The following is a 22062-nucleotide window of genomic DNA, read 5'->3' on the forward strand; positions in this document are numbered from 1 at the left end:
TCTGCTGCTCTGCTGATTTCTAAAGGGACCGGCAGCCTGCTACCGTAATTTGATTTGACACATATTCCCTGAAAAAGTCGCTATGGACTTCCCTGAGCTGTGGAGGAGCACATGAAGAATGGGGAAGAGGCAGGGACAGGCTCTTCCTATTCTCGTTTTTATTGAAAGGGGCAGATACTAGGATATGGAGTAAGGATTCTGCAAAGTCTGGATTTGCTGCACTGTTCCTGGAACAATAGTCAGGGATGGCCCTTCTCTGTGGCCTTAATCAAGGTTTTCAGAAGGAATCTGGTAAGTCCACCACTCATTTTGGGAGCATATTTCACCGTTGTGTAAACGTTTTATAAGCTCTCTTTTACTCTTCTGCCATTGAGCTGCCCTCCACACCCCAACAGCATAGGGGATGGGTTGTTTTGGGGATTTCGTTTTTAGTTGTTAATATGGGTTACTGAGAGAGCAGCTGTAGTGTGATTGCGTTACTGGAAGAAAAAAAGGCGGTGTCCACACACTATAAAAAAAATGTTATTACTGAAGAGTTAAGACATTTTGGTAACTAGCTCAGATGAAGATCCCTGTATCGCTGGCTCTTCTTGCTTTGCCGCAGTTTTTTATTGACCAAGCTTTCCTATTACTGACAATTTTTCCCAGTCTGGAAACTGTCCAGGAAGTGATTTTTTTTCCTCCCCTCTCTCTCATACACTGCAGCTGTACCCACTAGGTTAAACGAGAACAATCTGTAGGTGGGTATGAAACTAAATGCAGCGTAGGACAGAGATTCAATGGTTGTTGCATTTCTTTCTTTTATTTGCTTTTCTACTTATAACAAGGCAACAGGAGCAGGTACCCAGTGAAAACATGTGAGGTCTTGTAGTTGGCATTGGACGAATGAGACAAAAGCTTTTCTCAGTGAGGAGTGTGAATGTAGAATGTGCTTTCATTCTGGAATGCACGTGTGTTTGGAACACAGGAAACCAAGAGAAGGGGTCTGCCACCCAGCACTCAAATTATGAATTTGAAAATTATGAAAGGGAAACGGCATACCACATTCTTTTCAATTGCAAGCTATTAGGACTGCTACTTTTGTATTTTTATTTGTACAGTTCCACTTCCTTTAAAATAAATTGATTTTAAAAGCTTTCTTCTCTTCCAGTTTTAAAAGCAAAATATTGTACAGTTCTTTATAAAATGAGGTTAAAAATAGATGTTTATCAGATTTAAAATATATAACAATCGGCGCTAAGGGAACTTGAGCCATTGCTCCCAACTTGTATTGACTTTGGGGGTCGAAGTCTGAGCCACTGATTGAGCCATCTGTGCTGAAGCAGGGATATCCTTAAAACCTGACCTGTTGCCGGGTCTTGAGGAGTGGAGTTGAGAACCACTGGTCTAGAGGGATTTCACAAGAATAAAGAGCTGCAAAGCTCTAGGTGCTTAAATTGGGATGAAAATATGCTTTGTAACCAATTGTATTACTGTTTTTTAATATTTGTGTCAGGATGTCCTAGGCATCCTTCTCCTATCCTATCCATAGTTCCTTTCTCTATCCACCGGGTGTACTGCTGGTTTCTGTCTGCTCTGGGGTTCCTCTGTCTCTCTGACTCCTCTTGTTGCTCCTGTCCTTATAGTTCCTGTTTCCTGTTCCTCCCTTGCCTTGTTTTATGTCCAGACTCCCATGCTTCTGCTTACTTTACTTTCCGCCTCTTCATCCACGGATGGGTATAGGTGACTTCCACGGAAAACTTCACTTTAAAAAGATCCATGGAAGTTGTTTAGCTGGATATACCCAAGGGGACGCTAGGCCCAAGGGTCGACAGAGCCCATTTTGTTAGAAACGAGGGGCACCACGTGAAGGCAGGGGTGTCAATTGATAATGAGAGGCTCTATATTCGCATCAATTATCCTTGCCCCCTATGCTTCTGCTTATGCTTCTGTATTGAGTCCTGTTCATATTAAAGGCCCTTGGTATTGAACTAGATTTCCCCAGTCTGTTTCCTGCTAGCAAGTTCCAGTCCTGTTCCTGTTCCTGCTCCCTAATCTCAGTTCCTGCTCCGCTGCCCTGCTCCTGCCTTCCTGTTGCCGACCCTGCCTGTGACCATAACGATCCTGCTTGCTGCCTGGTACCGGACCCTGCTTGCTGCCTGCCACCGAACCTTGCTTGTGACCCCAACAATCCTTGCCTGCTCCCCGCTGTTCCGGCCACCGAGGTCCTACCCCTCCAGGAGTCTCCCCTTGATAATTTGCTAGCTCTCCATATACCCGTCCTCACTAAGTAACATTTTGTGATTTATAATCTGTTGAAATATCATCTAATTTCAAAGCGGCAAAATGCCTCATTATTATTAATGTTTTTTTTTTACTGGTTTCACATTTCTTGCTAATAATGGTGAATGTTTGTAGTTTTGAGCCCCAAATTGGACATTTGCAATTGCTTTGCAATTCCAATGTGATGTTAAAGTAGCAGTTCAAGCTGCCGATTAAAAATAAAAAATAATTCCATTCAATATGTGCATCAATACAATCTACACACAATGATAAGTAATTTGTTAATTTGCCGATCGATCCGTTCTCCTGTGATTGATCGGCAAAGATTCGGCTCGGGGTTCACTAAATGGCTGTTAGTGCAGCAGAAGAGGACCAAAGATGCAAAGTTCTGTGGGGAAGATCATGTGACGATGCAGTCACTAGCTCCACATGCGCTAGAAGCAGCCAGCGCCATTCACACATGCGCAGAAGTAGGCAACGCTACTCGCGCATGCACAGAAGCGCCAGCACATGCGCAGAAGTAGACAACACCACTTGCGCATGTGCAGAAGCGGCCAGCTCCGCCTGTGCATGCGCAGAAGTGGCCTGTGCCGTTCGCTCATGTGCAGAGAAGTTTTTCTTACAACGCGCGTGCTCAACACACAGTCTTTTTTTTTTTTCTCATAGTACAGAACTGATTTTTTTTTTTTAAATACATGGAGGGTATTGCTTGAACTGCAGCTTTAATTGGCTCGGTGACTGAGCAAGATGAAAAAATGGCATTGAATGTAATGTGGTGATGTTTAATTTTGGGTGAAATTCTTAGTGTAATCGCTGAGTGGCAAACATTTCCTGACTCAAGTTGACTACCAAATTATTCACCTTGTTTCTACAGTACTTATGTAATGTGAAGCAGCTTGGGTGGACGGGTTGTTGGGGAAGACGGTGTGAGCTATAGTGGCAAACACCTGAAACTTGCTGTACTTGAAAGAGCAAGGTGGTGCACTGCTGCACTGCTTTGACACCTCCTACTTCTTGTAAGTAGACTGAGTATAGGGCCAAGTTTACTCACCTTTCTCATGGTTCCTTATGAATCTACACTTAGATTTTGTGCCTTGTGCTTTTGTCTTGTTTCCCCATATGCTGCCCCTGGACTGTTAGAACACATTCTCGCTTTCCGGAACCAGTGAAGACAGGTCCCACCAGAGGGGTTGCGCTGGGAACCAAGACCGTACAGGCATACCCAGCTTTAAGGACACTCACTTTAAGTACACTCGCGAGTAAGTACATATCGCCCAATAGTCAAACGGCAGCTCACGCATGCGCCTGTCAGCACGTCCTGAACAGCAAAGTTGAACTCCCTACCTGTACCGAAGGTGTGCGCAAGCGGGGAGACTATGGAGCCTGTTACAAATGCGTTATTTACATCAGTTATGCACGTATATGATGACTGCAGTACAGTACATGCATCGTAAGTGGGAAAAAGGTAGTGCTTCACTTTAAGTACATTTTCGCTTTACATACATGCTCCGGTCCCATTGCGTACGTTAATGCGGGGTATGCCTGTATTTATTTATTTACTTCACACGGGTGATTTTGCACCTTTATTGTTTGCACTTAATATTTATTGTCACTATTAGTAGTTAGCGCCTGAATAATCACTTTTACTTATATGGTAAAAGGGAGGCAAATGTATTTATTTATTTATAAAATATTTTACCAGGAAGTAATACATTGAGTTACCTCTCGTTTTCAAGTATGTCCTGGGCATAGAGTTAGGATGACAAATAATGGGGCAAAAGCCAGATTGGAATTGGCTAGGGAAATTTGTCTTGGTATAGTAATCGCTTAATTGGGCATTAACACATTTTCCCATGACTTTGTATAGTATTGGGCGAAGAGAGATTGGCCTGTAGTTTGAGACAGTGTTTAAGGGTTGATTCTGAGGAATTGTCCTGATTATTATTATTACAACTGATTCAGGGAAGTACTAGAGGAGCTGAGATCTAAGAATCTCGCAAATTAAGAGGTCCATGCTTGTATGAGAAGAGCAGATGGAATGTCAGATAATGTAATACAATATAAGTGCCACAGTTAGTCAACTGGACTCTCAAAACTGGACACTCCGATAAGCTTTGTTCAGATAAAGTATCATAGATGAAGTGTAAACCTTGAGATAAAGGTCTTGCTAGGTGTACTTTCTAGCAGTAAATGCAATGTGCACTTATGTGTGAGAATCCAACATTGTAGTCTAAGACTTTAGAAAATAAAGCTAGCTCTGGTACCAAATTCTAAGCGATAGATGCCCAGAAATATCTACAAACTCCCATAAAGCTTGAGTTTTGGCTTGCTGATCTTCAAAACCGAAAGCCATAGGAATCCCACAATGGTAGGCCTACACACGCCTGCTTTTTCAGGGAGGAGGGGAGGGGGGGTAAGCATTTTAATATTTCTCACTTTGTATTTGAAGCTGCACATTCTAGAGGCTTCATGTAGTGGTTGTAAACGACCTCTAAACAAAAAAGTTAACCACTCATCCAGCAGGGGAAGGTAATGCCCTATTCTTTGAAAACTATTACTTAAATAACAGCCTGCATGATTCACTCATTTACACTCTCCGGGATGTTTTTGTTTCCCTTTCCTTGTTCCCTCAACTCTCCGAGAGATGGATCGAGTTTACAAACCTCATGGGTCTCAGGACAATGATGTGCATAAACCCACATACAGTGAAATTGATCACTAAACAATAACGTGATTATGCCAGCATTCATAGTCACGAGGCAACCTCTAGTTACAGAAGTGTCAGTCTCTGTTTTTACTGAGAATGTAGGATAAGGCACTCCCGAATGGTCAGAAGATGTGATTCTGCAGTGTGTGAGCAGAGGAGAGAGTGGAAGGGAAGAATAGTTGAAAGGTAAATGATACTTTGTGGAAAATGAGAGATCGAGAACCAAAGTGAGCAGATTCAAATTAGTATTTGCAGAGTGCTGTACTTTTATTAAATAGTTATGGACCATGGGGGGCTTTTGAACACGTAATTATACCATGTAGCTATGGTCTTGAAAATGTCACTCTGCTAATGCCATGCGCTTTTCTACATGTTTAGTAGTTTGTGTTTATAACTGTAGGCCTAATCACGCAAAGCTGAATCTAGGACAAGATAAAAGCCTGGAGTCTGAATTAAAATAAAGGCACAGATCAAAATCTGCAATCTTGTGTATTGGCAATTATTTTCGATTGGGCATCTTGGATTTGGTCTACTGTCACTGCTTTAAATGCAGAGATGTTATTTCAGATATGTTTTGTTACTGCTAAGTAGTGGCTATGTTTGTATATAGTTTGGCCATCTGAAAACACACATTTAGCCTGGCTGCTTTAGAAAGCTTTTTTTCTAGGTACAGGAGGGCCCGGGCGTGCAGCGGGTTCCGTTCTAAGGACCCCCCGCAAAGCAAAAATCGCCGGAAAGCGGAACCGGCGATTTTCAGCGTATGCGCATGCACAAACCGGCAATTCACCCTTCTGCGCGTTCGCACCTTCGGCAACCACCCGTTCTGCGCATGTGCACCCTCGGCATCCACCCGTTCTGCGCATGCGCGACGACGGACTTCCCCGTTCTGCGCATGCGAAGACACGGCGGCCCCCTTCTCAATACCGCCGGATTGGCGGATCGCAGAAAAGCGGGGCACCGAGAAGCGGGGTCTTGCTGTATGCTTTTACTTTTAGGTTCCTGCTATGTTTTGAAAAATTACATGCAAATGAGCGCAGTTTTACCTTTTGCTTCAAATCCATTTAAAGCTGCAGTTCAGGCTCCCGATTTTTTTTTTTTTTTAGTTTTTTTTTTTTTTTTACTTCAATAGTTTCATGTGAGCAATCTCTACTTAGCTGGGAAAAAAAACTGCATAGCTGCCGGTCAATTAGTTCTCCGTCTATTGATCGGCAAAGTTTGGTGACATCTTTAGATCTGGGGAATGTAAATGGTTGCTATAGCAACAAACATGTTTGTTAAAATATAATACAAGACAATTGGTCTTTCAAAGTTGTTGTTTTTTTAAAACAGAAAATGCTAAAAGTATTTTTTCTTACTACAGAACTGATTTATTAAAAAACACACATGCAGAATATTGCTTGAACTGCAGCTTTAACATATGCCCCTATAAGCTTATGCCTGCCACATTACACAGCTTTTCACCACAGCCAGGGTTAAAGAAGTGCATAGCTAGTAAATGTGCTCACAGCTTTTTTTTTTTGAGAGAGCCAGTGTTCCCTGTGCTCAAATTATTAAAGTGATTTGTGTGATACTACTTTTGACCGTCGTCTCGGTCAGACAAGTCCTGTTACTAGGTTTTCAGGGTCTTTGACGCCATCTTCCAGTCAGGGATCCTCCTCTTCCTCTCTTTGGCCAAAAGACTAGCAAGGAAGGCCAAGACTTTGGTCTTCGGCCAGAGCCTACTAACGTAGCTTGTTTTCTCTCTGGGAGAGACGGTGACTAACCATGTACAAAGCCGCGCAACAAAACAAAAATAAGTGCTGTGCTATGGTTACAGTGATCATAACAGTGCATAAGTGCTCTGTGAGCGTGCATAAGTATTCCAACCAATAAATGGCCAGGGGGTTAAAAAATGTGCGTGCCCCCTTAGTGAAAAGGCCCAGGGCGAAACACGATGGGTGCAGGTAACAATGTCCATGAATTCAAATGTATCCATGCCGCGAACATTTCCAAGTTCCAGTTGTGCTGCTGTTCTAGGGCTATCTTTCTCCCTGGTCAGCTCTCCACAGCCAACACCTTACTTGGTCTTGCCCCCTCTCCCCCTCTTGTTTGCCAGCAAGGGGGTGCATGGGCCACAATAAAATCTTGGGCTCTCAGACCCGTTTCTCGACCAGGCAAGAGGACCAAGTGCATGCCACTACCCATCCTACTTCCCCCACAGGCAGGACAGATACTACAGATAAGAAAGTCAAACCGCGCTCTTGCTTCCTAACAGGATCTCGTAGTGGATCAACTCTTCCCTCTTGCAGCTGATGTGATGTGAAGGCACCCCTCCTCCACAGGTCCCGTCGCAGGATGGCTCCAAACGCGGGCAATAGCAGGGAATGAAACACAAAAGCGCACCGAGGGTCAAGATTTAATTAAAACATGTTAGTAGTAGTAACAATAAAAACTTAGGACAGATACTACACTCGATCTTAGCCAAAGGGCAGAGAAGCTACTCAGACAGCTGTTTTTGACCTTTTGGGTCTCATCAGTGTGAGGCTGGTTATACTGGTTTTGCAATGTAAAGCTGGGATAGGTTTCAACCACACATTAAATAAATTATGGTGGGTAACAAAAGTGACAAATTCTCCATTGTATAGCATACTATAACAAACATCTTTAGTATGACCAATACAGTGCAGCATTGTGGTTCACTAATCTATAATCAAACCCCATTTTCAAGGTGTAAATGGCAAACAATATTTACCAGCAGGGCCAATGGGATATGATTATGTTAAAATTAGTGTTTTGCGCCCATTGTTTTTTTAGTTAGATCTTCCTTTCCTTTCCGTCATTCATTTTCATCAGTCTATATCTCTTTCCCCTCGGTCTTCTCTACATTTTCCCCGATAATGCTTCCCATGTGTGCGTCTCTTTCTGTAAAGTTACCTCTTCTGCACGCTCCCTTGTCTGTATCTTGTTTGTGTCTCGATCGAATACAGACATCACTTTGTGGCCTGTAAAGGAGATTAGACACTATCTGATATGTTCAGCTGATTATTATTTTTTCTTGTACACGCGCTAACTGATTGGCACCGTGGGGGCACCCAGAATGTAATCTTTGGCAACATAATAATCGATCTGCTTTATCACATTCTTGGATGCCATACTGAATGCGCCCATGAATTTACTTGTTTATCTGTCGCTGCTTACTGCAAATAGTCTGCAGGGTGATGGATGGAACATTTGTCAACTCCAATATACGGTTAAATTCTTGTATAAAATGTATTTAGCTTCACTGCAAATAACTGTTAGAAACACCACAACCCGTTTCTCCCAGTAAACGTAATGTTTCCACTTTCCCCTTCCTTAGACTTAAGAGCACCCTCGTTTACCTACTGTGTCCAGTGTATGTTACTGCTGGAATTGTATTGGCATTATCTTCACCCCCCCCCACCCCCATTGTACTGCTCAGTGGAATATGTTCTATGTTATGAATAAATTATGCTATTTCTATTGCTTGACTAGTATTAAGCTCTAGTATTCGTTTTCTGCTTCAGTTCACAGCAGCTAAAAAAAAAAAATCTTAACTTAGATGGTGGTTGACTTTATTACTAAAGGTGCAATGTGGGCAGAATTGGTGATTCCATCCATTGTAAATGTCTTGGATTGTGAAAGCCCATTTTGCACCATACAGAAATGTATTCAGACAGCATACTAGCATTTAATGGGGGACGCCTGCGCTTCTATCTGTGAATCTGTGAAGACATGCCACTGTAGCTCAGATCCTTATTCTCTCGGCCACCATTTAAAGGTCCTAGGATCAAAGTGTGCAGTACAAATGACCATGACATCTGAGGGGCTACATCTGGGTGATGTGACTGTTTTTTGGGGGGTGTTTACACAAAATGAAATTATTGAATATATTTTTTTAAATTATTACTCTTTAAATAATAGTTTTAAAGTTTGTAAACATTGAACGATAAGACTTGGGAGGGGGTTAATCTTTCCCTAGCTACTTCCTTTTGTCTGATGTCACTGTGTTAAACAGTTTGCACATATAAATTCCTTCCCCCCCCTTATCCGTATTGGCTCTGACAAGGACAAGGGCAAGGTGGGATCAAGCTAAGGAAAACATTTGATTGACAAGCACTCCCTCAATCAGAGGCCTTTAAGAAATGATATTTGCAATGAATTATTAAAGAAACAAAAGCTGCCAAATAGTTGCTGCTTGTGCAGTTACATGGTTCGTGGAAGCCAACCAGACTGTTAAATTTTTTACATGAGGTTATTTTTTTAGCCATCGGGATGTGATTGCACCATTAAGCATATGTGAATTAGTGGTCCCTCGGCACCTAATTGCACTTTCATTCTTAGTGGGGCTTGTTATGTAATAAGTACCATTACATCTATGTATGAGACCAAACATTATAACCCTGGTTGTTATAGGGAAAGGCAGGCAGCGACAGAGGAACAGTATCGCCTATAGAATATTGCAGGTAATGATAGATATAGGAATGGTGTCAATAGGAAGAGTGTGGTCTGTAGACCTGCAATGTGATACTGTTTTTCCAAAATACACTCGCCTAGAAATTAAGTTGCAGACCCTTGTTGGAGCTGTTCTTTTCCTTCTGGGTAACATGTCATTCAAGAAAACGCTTCATTCTATTATACGTAATTTAGCAAACTGTATATATATATATATATATATAGTTTTGCTGAGATATGTCAGATGAACCTATTATATGCTGATGCTTTACAAACTGGCATAGAAAACCTCTTGTCAAAATACACTTAATGATTTGTTTAGTCATCTGAGGAAGATAGTTTGTTTTACACGTGTGAAGTATGTGTATTTTTGATGGTCCTTGATTTCCTCAGAATAATTTTTGCGTTAAATGTCAGGACCAACATAATTATCATGTTTGTTATTTATATGCTAATTTCCTTGTCACAGGTTCAAAAGACTATACAGTTGAGTTGAAATGTCAATTGTACATTTAGATATTTGTAGCCCTGTTTTTTTTTTCTTCTTGTGTTTCTTGTGTTTTTTCTGTTCTTTATTTCAGTTTCATATGTAAAAATGTAAGTCTTGTGTGTAATTTTTTAGCTACAGTGCAAAACAATTGCTTTCCTTCAATAAAATGTTAGATATTTAAAAAAATAAAAATGTTCATCAATAGAGAAGTCTTCTAATACATCTCGTACATCTACTGTTTTACAGATGAGGGTCCTTACACAAAGTCTGCAAACCAGACCAAGGCACCAGATGGAGCACTGGCAGTTAGGAGACCAAGCATCACAGGTAAGGACACAATTCAGACTGAGGATATACTGTATGCAATTGTAGGAGAGGATTGGAAGCCCCTTGCAGGCACATTGTAGGACCCTCGAGTACTGTAAGTAAGAGGTGCAAATCTTTCTCTTAAATTAGAAATTGTTGGTAGGAGTTCATGGCTTTCAATAAGAGGTAAGTATTATTATTTTTTTAACAGCTACATTACTATGACCTGCAGAAGCTTTGGATGAAATGAATATCCTTGGTTTAAATCGGTCTGTTTTTAATGAGTGTGGAACTGCGGAAGGAGATGAAAGCAGCAGTGTGGGATGACCACGTGTAATAGAGAGTACTGCTGCTGAGAGGTGGCCTCTGAAGGCTCTGTGCAAATCTCTACAGCTGAAGCAAGTGTTTCAAATAAAGTCTAGTACTGTATATGTTGTAGAATGACCGGCACCATTTTCCTCTAACTGGTGGACCAGTGAGTACAGACAGACCCTCTCCGTGTTCCCATGGCCTGTCTGCCATGTATCTTGGAGATGAAACCGTACCATTTTGTGACACTCCATAGGTTTACTTGCCAAATAAATTGCCACCTCTTACAAAATTCTAACTTCTCTGTAGCGTCCCTAGTGGACGGAGTTTTGCGTAGCTTAGCCGCTGCCAAGTCAGACATTTTGCAAGCCGCCACTGGGAGGGAAGTAGTTAATGCGAATCACATTTATTTTGTTTGTGAAAGTTCTGTTCTACACACGCAGCAAATTTAACAGGGATACAAAATCACTTCTAAAGCCAACTTCCAATAAAAAAGCATCCCTAAGATAGCGGCCTTCATTATTCTGCTTGATCTCAGTCAGGACTGTGGCCATACATGAAACTCCCAGTAATGTGCATTTTAAGTTGCATCACACCTAAATCTCTCTCGCCTTTATAAAAATTGGCAATAACGTAAAAACAGAGTTTCGGAAATTGTTGAATAGAAAAGGCAAAATATGGTGTTTTTCTTGTAGTTTTCGTATTTCTTAACCGATTTAAGGCCAATGGGGCCTTTGGGGAAGGTATTAAAATAGAACACGAGAAAATGGTACTTGCAGTTCCCTATGCAGCAGAATGTAGTGTTCATGCTCCGCAGCTTCATTTCTACTACTGCGATGTTACTTCTTATTTCATTCAGATCTCAGGGCACACAACCCACAAACAACTGGGCCATTGTTGTTGGGCAGTGAATGTCAACCAAGGTGTCGTGACACCCTACTGTGTCACTGCGTCCAGCCAAGAGTGTCGCAAAAACGTTTAGAACAACAAAGCAATGATTGTGAAAAAAAAATTGAAAAAAGGACCATAAATAATATAAATTCAATGGAAAACCTTATCAAATAAAAAAGAGAGGCTGAAGGCTGCTATGATACATGTTTACATTGGATCTCCATGGCATGTACTGTGATGTCTCGTTGGTTCTATTTATATCTGCAGGACTCACCCTTGTGTTGGTGTCTTATTCCCATGATGAACCAATGATCATCAGATCATGGTACATGTAAGAGATGTGTGCAGAGGTATGCAAATGGAGACTGTTTTAGGGTGAAATTAGATCTTGGCTTTATTGAGCCTGTTCCTTTATCCAGGCAACATTCAAAAACAACAAAATAACGAACCCCTATCCCTTTGTAAGGGCTAACATACACCCCAGACCATATCTGCAGGACTGGAGGGATATTCCCATTACCAGCCTATCGCCTCAAAGTCTCAGGAAGCACCTTAAGCAGGTGGCCCTCCATGTCAGTCTCTGGCAGTTTCCTGGGTCCTCTGTGTCCAGGTGACTGAGTGTCTTGATCTCAGCACAGCCTTTGTGCTCAAGACAGTGTCTGTGTGCAGGCTTCTCTGCTCTCCTTCTGTCAGCCCAAATGTGAGCTAAGGAATCTCTCTCCATTTTCTCACATCAGGCTTTTTACAGAGCTCTCATAAGTCCAGGTGGAGACTAGTCAATTGAGTGGCTGCAATTAACTATCTCTCTGCTGGATGCTCTGAGGATGCTTTATTTAAACAGGGATAAGTCCCTGTTACAGTACATAATCCGATACAGTACGTGTAAAATAAAAATAAAAAGATGATAAAAAATAAATCAGAGGCATTAAGGTGTCAGGTATTTAAAATATATATATATTTTTTTTTAAAGATTGTTGCCATAACGAAAGCTTAAGAACTGCAATCGGTGAAATAATGTTCTTCATGGATTTTAAATCTCATTCAAGGTTACTAATACTACTAACCTTTCCTAGACACCATGTAGCAGATGAGGCACGTCAGTTTGTTACAGTAGAGCAGCAGAACTGTGGCAGATTCCAATCAAAGAGGTCTCTTTGTGCATGACCGCTCTAGTCATTCCCCTTGAGACCTACAGTTCTGAAGATGAGCATGTTTTTTGAAGCCTGTGTTTTTATATTACAGTTTGGAAACGGTTCGCGCCTATCATTTAATAGAATTTGGTTTTGTAAGATTTTTTCATCTGTGTTAAAGCTCTATAGCCACCATGTATGACAATTCCCTATTTATACACTGTATCTACTAAGTTTACAAATGTAGACTTAACAGGAACATGCATAATATTACAGAATAGAGTATAAGGCCATGGGTACAAAGAAGCCAATAACAAAGTCAAATCAGGGCAATAAGACAAAGTACAGTACTTTTCAGAATATAAACAGTAGCATCCCTATAAAAAGCATATATATATATATATATTGTGACAAACGGCTTACTCCGGGGCTCCGTCGTTTGTCCGGGACTGTTTAGAACACGGTCTTTTAGGGTAGGTTAAATGATGAGGCGTCACGTACTGTTCCTTTAAACAGGCTATGCCTGGTTTATTCAGTCCCAGGCACTGAGACTGCCACAGTGCATACAACAGAAAACAGATCAAAACAAAAGCTGCTCACCTGAGCGATAACTTAACTTAGATATCCCTGACTCAGGGTTGGAAGTGGCTTTTCCACTCCCAACAACAAAACAAGGTACTTTTGCAGTCTTACACAAATGAACAGAAAGATTGAACCTGTTTGGGGAAGAGGCTTCTCCCCTCTGTAGTTCAGCAGCCTTCCAGCCTCCTGGCTCTTGTGGAGAGACCAGAGCAAACAGGACATCAGTCTTTCATACCTGATTCCTAATTAGCATGACAGGTGACAGAAATCAGGCAGCAGACAAACTCTGGTCTGGATCTCTCATCCCTCAGTTCCAGCGCTTGCCAAACTGTGGGATGGAGTGTATGTATTATAAGGCTGCACTCCCAGGCCAAACAGGATAGAAACTGTCTAGTATCCTGGGAGCCCTATATACGGAATTTATTACCATCCCCTGGTTTCTGTCACATATCCTCCCCCCCAGCTCAGACCTCGAGGGATGAGCGACCATGGATATTAGGGAGTGCATCCTTGACAACCCGTCAGCATTGCCATGTTTGTGCCCTGACCTGTGTTCCACAGAAAATTTAAAGGGTTGTAGGCTTAGGAACCACCTGGTCACTCTAGCATTCTTTTCCCTGTTTTGACACATCCAGGTAAGGGGTGCATGATCTGTGACCAACCGGAATTTTCTCCCCAACAGATAGTATTTGAGCGTCTCTACAGCCCACTTTATTGCGAGACACTCTTTCTCTACTATGGAGTAATTTTTCTCCTGGGGATTTAGTTTCCTACTTAAATAAAGGATGGGGTGCTCCTCACCTTGAGACTCCTGGGAGAGTACCGCCCCCAGCCCTACCTCAGATGCGTCGGTTTGGACTACGAACTCTTTGGAGAAGTCAGGTGTGACCAACACTGGTTGGGCACAGAGAGCTTCTTTCAGGCTTCTAAAGGCCTGTTCGGTTTCGGGGGACCACTTTACCATTAGCGGTCCTCTTGCTTTTGTGAGGTCAGTTAGTGGGGTTGCCTTAGTTGCAAAATTGGGAATAAACCTTCTATAGTACCCAATTAACCCCAAAAAGGTCCTTACTTGTTTTTTTGTAACTGGCCTTGGCCAATTTTGTATCGCCTCCACTTTGAGTGTTTGGGGTTTGAGTAAACCTCTGCCAATAGAATATCCCAGATACTTGGCCTCCTCCAGACCAATAGTGCATTTAGCGGGGTTAGCAGTTAGTCCAGCAGACCGGACTGCGTCAAGCACAGCTTGGACCTTTGGAAGGTGGGATTGCCAATCTTCACTATGGATTACCACATCATCCAGGTAGGCGGCAGCATACCGAGCATGTGGTTTTAAAATTTTATCCATCATTCTTTGGAATGTGGCGGGAGCTCCATGTAAGCCAAAAGGCAACACCTTATACTGAAAGAGGCCGTCTGGGGTTGAGAAGGCTGTCTTTTCTTTTGCCCTTTCTGTGAGGGGAACCTGCCAGTACCCTTTTGTTAGGTCTAGGGTTGTGAGATATCGGGCTTTGCCCAGTCTCTCTACAAGTTCATCTACCCTGGGCATAGGATAAGTATCAAATTTTGACACCGCGTTTAGTTTCCGGTAGTCATTACAAAACCTTGTTGTACCATCTGGCTTTGGGACTAAGACTATAGGGCTGTTCCACCCACTTTGGGATTCCTCAATTACACCTAGTTTTAGCATTTTTTTAACCTCTAAACTTATAGCCTTTCTTTTGGCCTCTGGGATTCGGTACGGTTTAAGGTTAACTCGGACCCCCGGTTCAGAGACTAGGTCATGTTCAATTACGCTAGTTCTACCTGGCCGTATAGAGAAGATTTCTTTGTTTCTTCTCACTAAATTCTGAACCTCTCGTTTCTGATGAACAGACAGGGTTTCAGCTATGCTAACCTCTGGGTCAGTTTCTTGATTCTTTGACGGACCTGGGGGTACTAGGGTTAACAAGACTTCTCTATCTTTCCAGGGCTTGAGTAGGTTTATATGGTAAATTTGCTCAGGTTTCCTCCTACCTGGCTGTCTTACCTTATAATTTACTTCTCCCACTCTTTCCAAGACCTCATATGGCCCATGCCATTTAGCAAGGAATTTACTCTCCACGGTGGGAACCAGAACTAGTACCCTATCACCTGGAGAAAAAATTCTGACCCTAGCACCCTTATTATATGTATTCCTCTGTGCTTCTTGAGCTTTCTCCATGTGTTCCCTCACTATGGGTAGGACTGCAGCCATGCGGTCCTGCATCTGGGCAACATGCTCTATTACACTTCTGTAAGGGGTAACCTCGTGTTCCCAAGTCTCTTTGGCTATATCCAGTAAGCCCCTTGGGTGTCGGCCATACAATAGTTCAAATGGGGAGAAGCCTGTGGATGATTGGGGAACTTCCCTAATGGCAAATAACAGGTACGGTAACAAACAATCCCAGTTTTTCCCATCTTTATCAACCGCCCGCCGTAACATGCTCTTTAAGGTTTTATTGAACCTTTCCACTAAACCATCTGTTTGTGGATGATAGACTGAGGTTCTGAGATGCTTGATTTTTAGGAGTTTACATAGCTCTTTCGTTACTTGGGACATAAATGGTGTTCCCTGGTCAGATAGAATCTCTTTAGGAATCCCGACCCGGGAAAACAGAACTACTAACTCTTTTGCTATGTTTTTAGCTGAGGTGCTACGTAGGGGAACTGCCTCCGGATATCGGGTGGCATAATCTAATATTACCAATATATGCTGATGTCCCCTAGCAGACTTTATTAGGGGTCCTACTAGATCCATAGCAATCCGGTCAAATGGTACCTCTATTATGGGAAGGGGTACCAATGGGCTGCGGTACGCCTTGAACGGGGCGGTGATCTGACATTCTGGGCATGAGGAACAATAATTCGTAATTTCTGCCAGAACCCCAGGCCAATAGAAGCTTCGGAGAACCTTTTCTTTTGTCTTTTCCACCCCTAGGTGTCCCCCCAATGGATGACTATGTGCGAGGTGTAATACTACGTTACGGAATGTCTGTGGTACCAACAATTGTTTAGTTGTAACTGATTTCCTTTTATCAACCCGATATACTAGGTCGTTCTCTACCTCGAAGTAGGGGTAAGCAAGTGACCTATCTGGTTGGCCAGGAGTACTATTCTGGTCCCGTATATTTCCCCTTGCTACCGCTAATGTGGGGTCCTCCCACTGGGCCTTCTTAAAACTCCCAGGACTGACCTCTAGGTCAGCGAGGGTCTTATCCGGTTCTGGGGTGGTAAGTGTCTGCTCAACATCTTGATTTGGGGTATTCCCTACCAAAGTAGTGATGGGGAAGGGAATTTTACAGCACTCCTCCTTTTCCCCCTTCTTATTTGGGCCCTCGTCAACCTCCATTTCTGAAAAAGGGAAAGGATTTGTTTCTTCTAATACTTCGTTATGGTCCGCTATTGAACTCTGGGCGCTATTCTGAGCGGGGGACCACATTTTTAGAAAATGGGGAAAGTCGGTCCCTATTAACACATCATGTGCCAGTTTGGGTACAATACCCACCTTGAAATCTAAAGAACCAAACTCTGTTTCAAAAAAAACATCAACAGTGGAATATTCATGATTATCCCCATGTATACAACAAATTGCCACTCTTTGTGAACTGTTTCCCTGTTTCTTCTTAATGGGCAAGAGGTATTCGGACACTAGTGTGACCATGCTCCCAGAGTCAAGAACCCTCTTACCATTAACCTTTACAAATGCCCACAGATGGTTATTCAAGGGGTCCTCTGGGCTAGGGCCCATACATTGGGACAACAGCGAATAAGGTTCCACGCTGTTGCATTGCATGGGCTCATCATTTAGTGGGCAGATTTTTGCTGTGTGGCCCCTCTCATGACAATTTACACATTTAGGTACATAGTCTGTGTCCCACTTAGAGCCTTTTCCCGGATCCCCATGTTGGCTATTGCCCTTAGTGTGCGAACCACTGTTGCTTGTGCTGCGTGAAGGGGGTCGCCGCTCTTCAGCGCCCCTTAACCCCGGTACCCTTTTACCGTCTCTGGAAGAGTCCTGGAACCTCGGGTAGTGGGGTTGCTCCACGACTGTGGGTTGCGGGTGCTCTTCTGCTGCATTGTACCTTTCTACGAGGGCCACAAGCTCATCCGCATTGTGGGGGTCACTCCGACTGACCCAACGGCGTAAGGCAGAGGGAAGTTTCCTCAAGAACTGGTCCATGACCAACCGTTCCACGATGTGGCTGGCTGAGTTGATCTCGGGTTGTAGCCACTTCCGGGCGAGGTGGATGAGGTCATACATCTGGCTTCGGGTGGCTTTATCCATCGTGAAGGACCATGCGTGAAACCTTTGGGCGCGAACAGCCGTGGTTACGCCGAGGCGGGCGAGGATCTCGAACTTCAATTTTGCATAGACGTTAGCTTCGGCTGGCTCTAGATCAAAGTAAGCCTTCTGGGGTTCGCCGCTTAGGAAGGGTGCGATTAGACCAGCCCACTCAGCTTCTGGCCATCCCTCTCTCTGTGCCGTGCGTTCAAACGTGAGAAGATAGGCTTCCACATCATCCGAGGGTCCCATCTTCTGAAGGTAGTGGCTTGCCCTGGTCATTTTCGGAACTGGGGCTGCCGCTGCCAGTGGAAGGTTACTGATAGTCCCCCTCAGGATCTCGAGTTCCTGCTGTAAGCCCTGAGCGAACCGCTGTTGCTCCTCTCTCAGCAAGCGGGTTGTCTCTTGCTGGTTTGCATTCGCGTTTTGCAGGGCTTCATTCGTCTGTTGCTGGTTTGCATTCGCCTGTTGCTGGTTGGCATTCGCCTGTTGCTGGTTGGCATTAATCTCTTGCTGGGCTATTAGCAGCTGTTGCTGGGCTGCATTCGTCTGCTGCTGGTTTGCATTAGTTTCTTGCTGGGCTATTAACAGCTGTTGCTGGGTTTCATTCGCGTCTTTCTGGGCAGCGACATTGCGTACCAGCGCACCCACCACGTCTTCCATCTTGTTTGCAGAGGATGAAAAAAACTTTTTTTTTTTTTTTTTTTTTTCCTTTCAAAGTTCTTCAACCCGCAGACCCCCTAGTGCTCTGCCCGCATTCTCCACCATATGTGACAAACGGCTTACTCCGGGGCTCCGTCGTTTGTCCGGGACTGTTTAGAACACGGTCTTTTAGGGTAGGTTAAATGATGAGGCGTCACGTACTGTTCCTTTAAACAGGCTATGCCTGGTTTATTCAGTCCCAGGCACTGAGACTGCCACAGTGCATACAACAGAAAACAGATCAAAACAAAAGCTGCTCACCTGAGCGATAACTTAACTTAGATATCCCTGACTCAGGGTTGGAAGTGGCTTTTCCACTCCCAACAACAAAACAAGGTACTTTTGCAGTCTTACACAAATGAACAGAAAGATTGAACCTGTTTGGGGAAGAGGCTTCTCCCCTCTGTAGTTCAGCAGCCTTCCAGCCTCCTGGCTCTTGTGGAGAGACCAGAGCAAACAGGACATCAGTCTTTCATACCTGATTCCTAATTAGCATGACAGGTGACAGAAATCAGGCAGCAGACAAACTCTGGTCTGGATCTCTCATCCCTCAGTTCCAGCGCTTGCCAAACTGTGGGATGGAGTGTATGTATTATAAGGCTGCACTCCCAGGCCAAACAGGATAGAAACTGTCTAGTATCCTGGGAGCCCTATATACGGAATTTATTACCATCCCCTGGTTTCTGTCACAATATATATATATTATATATATATATATATATATATATATATATATATATATATATAATTTGTTAGCCACAGAACAGTATCATCCATTCGTTTTGTGAGATACATATATATATATATATATATATATACACACACACACACACACACAAAAATAGTAGCGCTAGACTAGTCTACTAATGGTGAGTGAACTGGTGTATTATTTAAAAATAAGTGTTGGGGCACGTAAATGTGTTAGTGTAGGCAGTGATATAATGTGTTGGCTATACTGTAAATATTGTACTATATTGTCGGTGCAAACAATATAAATATTGTAGGTAAGTGTCCCAAATCAGTTTCAGTAATATTCTGTGAACAAGAAATCCAATTCCAGAAAGGTGATCCTTATGGAGAATGCTGCAGCTTCTAAGTGATGTAGCCAAACCACACAGATACCTAAAAAGAAAAGAGAGAGAAGTGCAGGCTCCATAACATAACTCTGTATACAATTTATTCAATTGTTAAAAAGAGACGGTCTGGAGGACCTGCACTCACAAGGGGAGATGAAAATCTAGCATGAGTGACGTCACCGGATCGGAGTCGAGAGCGGATGCAGCTGGACGCACGGAGAGTGAGCCATCTAATTCCGTCGGAGCTCTCCTCAGGGTGTGTGGAGCCGTGAAAGAAAATCACAGCGCCCTCGATACCGGCAGTGTGCAGCTTGTACCCAGGAGTATAGCGTTGCAATCAGCTGCTGCAGTGCGAAGACAAATCGAACCTCCGCGAGCGAGTTGTCTTAGTCTACGTGGTGATATCGGCAAGCGTCCTCACGTGACGAAATGCGTCGGGACGTTTGCTGACGTGACTAACATCACCACATAGACGGAGCAAATGCGCAGAGGTTCTATTGGTCTTTGAACTGCAGCAGCTGATTGCAACGCTATACTCCTGGATACAAGCCACACGCTGCCGGTATCGTGAGCGCTGTGATTTTCATCCACGGCTCCTTACACCCTGAGGTGGATCCGCCCTGAGGCAAGCTCTGACGGAATTAGACGGCTCACTCTCCGTCCGTCCAGCTGTATCCGCTCTCGCCCTCAACTCCGGTTTGGTGATGTCACTCGTACAGAGATTTTGTCTCTAAATGCTAGATTTTTATAGTCCCTTGTGAGTGCAGGTCCTTCAGACAGTCTCTTTTTACCATTTAATACATTGTATACAGAGTTATGCTATGGAGACTGTTTATATAGAGTTTCTTTACTTTCCAGACTGAAGAGGTCTCCTCACCAGATGATTTGCCACCTGCATGGCCAAAGGAAGTATACGGATGTCCTTAGCAGGTATCTCGGTGGCAGTTTTGTTGAATATCCTGGAGGTTTCATGAATGATCCTTCCCCAGAATTAATGGGATATTTGTTCATCTGAGCACAACTTTCTAAACAGTGTGCAGAAAAAAATATATATATATTCTGTTTAGCTTGCAGTACAACACTTAATATGATTATTCAGAAAATGGGGTGCTTTTATAGAAAAAAAGGTGGGTGTTTAAGGGGCATTTGTTATGCCTGTATTTTATGTATATCTCCAGTGAGGCATGCAAGCACTATCTGAAAGTAAATAGGAATCTGGGCACAGTTCACTTAGTTTTTATATAGTATTTCAATTTAAAATTGTTACTTAAAAACGATAAAAATATTTTCATGTCTGTATGCCTTGCGTGGGTGTACTGTGACTGAACCTTCTTATTTATATATCGGGTAATGTTGAAAGATAAATGGCATGACAGATGTCAAGCAAGAATAACTCCACATTTGAGAATAATAATCATGTGGTCTAGGGAGTATTCAGACTATAATGCACATAACAGATGTACACTGGCGACACACTTTATTCAAGCTCGGCTAGTCCCACGAATTCGGGTATACCCGGGTGTATTGAGGTTTGTGACTGTTTTCTGCCCGAGTGCATTGGGTTATTTTCCAGCAAGGATTGAAGCATTTTATTCCCGCTGGCTGCAATAGTGCACAGTATATATATATATACTGCATTACAATTCATGAATTTATGCCATCTGGTAGACACGTGAAGCATTGCAGCCTATTAAATCCTAATCATTATCATTTAACAGATCAGCCGCCCATCAGCCAGGCATGAACCCAGGCTGGGAAGGCAAACGCAACGGGGCTTGTCAGAGGTGAGGAGCGGCGCATTCCAGGTATCTGCCAGGTACATACTGGGTATTTGCTCGAATAAAGTGTGTCGGTGCAGTATGCAACATGGACCTGGGGAGTTGATTCGCATAAAGCGCCAGGAACAAATGTACCCATCGCAACATGTCATTTATAATATTTGGATTGCAAGAAAAGGCTAGATAGTGCAGTTTCCTGATTTGTAGTGTATGTGCCGGCATATTTATATACATTGATGTCTCTAGCATGTAAGTACAGCACATAATTGGAGACTCCAGCTTTAACTGGAAGAACACCACCGATTCATCATCTTGGTCGTCCGGTTAAGACTGATAAAACAAGAAATGAAGCATAATTTTCTATGGAGTTCCACCTCTTACAGGAAGGTGTGCAACCTTTCAAGGAAGAGCCTTTTTTATTTTTTTCTTGTCCAAAATATTTTGAGTGCCACAACACACACATGGGTATGATTACACGACCACATACATGATACCTACATATAGTGTACACACACACTCTCCTCTCTATCTCCCCTATTCTCTCACTGTCCTTCCCTCCTCTCTCTCCCTCTCCTCACGTTCTCAATCACACACCCACACCATCAATTCTTCTCCACCACACTCTATTTCCCCCATACACTCCCTCTCCCCCCCCCCCCCCCCCCATACACACACGATTTAAAAATGTTACCTTGGGCTGCAGCGAGAGGCCTGCTTAGTGACACGGGACCAGCAGTGGCCACGCGGGCGGAATGCAAAAGTTGGGCCCGACTTCTGGAGCCCCCCACCAACAAACAAGCAGGGGTTGGCTGGAGAGTGATGGCTAGCCAGGTCCCCTGACAGATTCACATGTCCACGGGTTGTAGACCCATGTCCTATAGCAATCCAGCCACTGCTAGGAGAAGTCAACACAAGGGGCACACAGAAACTTGCCCCCCAAAAAACTCCACCATATTCAAGTATGTGTATGTTTTTATTAGACTGATTATTTAGATTTTTTTTAATTAAACCACTGAACAAGCAAAAACAATAAACACTGATTTTACCAAAATAAATAAATAAATGAACACCGGAATC

The 22062-nt window shown here is 43.2% G+C and overlaps 1 protein-coding gene and 1 pseudogene across 18 annotated transcripts in view; one reads left to right on the forward strand and one right to left on the reverse strand.

Moving 5' to 3' along the window:
* The window catches only part of GRIP1 (glutamate receptor interacting protein 1), an 894479-nt gene that overhangs the window by 697857 nt on the left and 174560 nt on the right, over positions 1 to 22062 (forward strand). For 15 of the 18 annotated variants that reach the window (XM_075600319.1, XM_075600328.1, XM_075600326.1 and 12 more), the window contains one exon: positions 10158 to 10238. In XM_075600319.1, coding sequence (XP_075456434.1) covers positions 10158 to 10238 — 81 coding nt within the window. Of the gene's footprint in view, positions 292 to 10157; positions 10239 to 20069; positions 20138 to 22062 lie in introns of those variants that run through there. The other 3 variants (XM_075600320.1, XM_075600324.1, XM_075600330.1) reach the window with 3 other exon arrangements.
* On the reverse strand, positions 7352 to 7449 carry LOC142496349 (U2 spliceosomal RNA; annotated as a pseudogene).

The sequence above is a fragment of the Ascaphus truei genome, chromosome 5, assembly GCF_040206685.1.
Source record: "Ascaphus truei isolate aAscTru1 chromosome 5, aAscTru1.hap1, whole genome shotgun sequence".
In the NCBI taxonomy this organism is placed as follows: domain Eukaryota; kingdom Metazoa; phylum Chordata; class Amphibia; order Anura; family Ascaphidae; genus Ascaphus; species Ascaphus truei.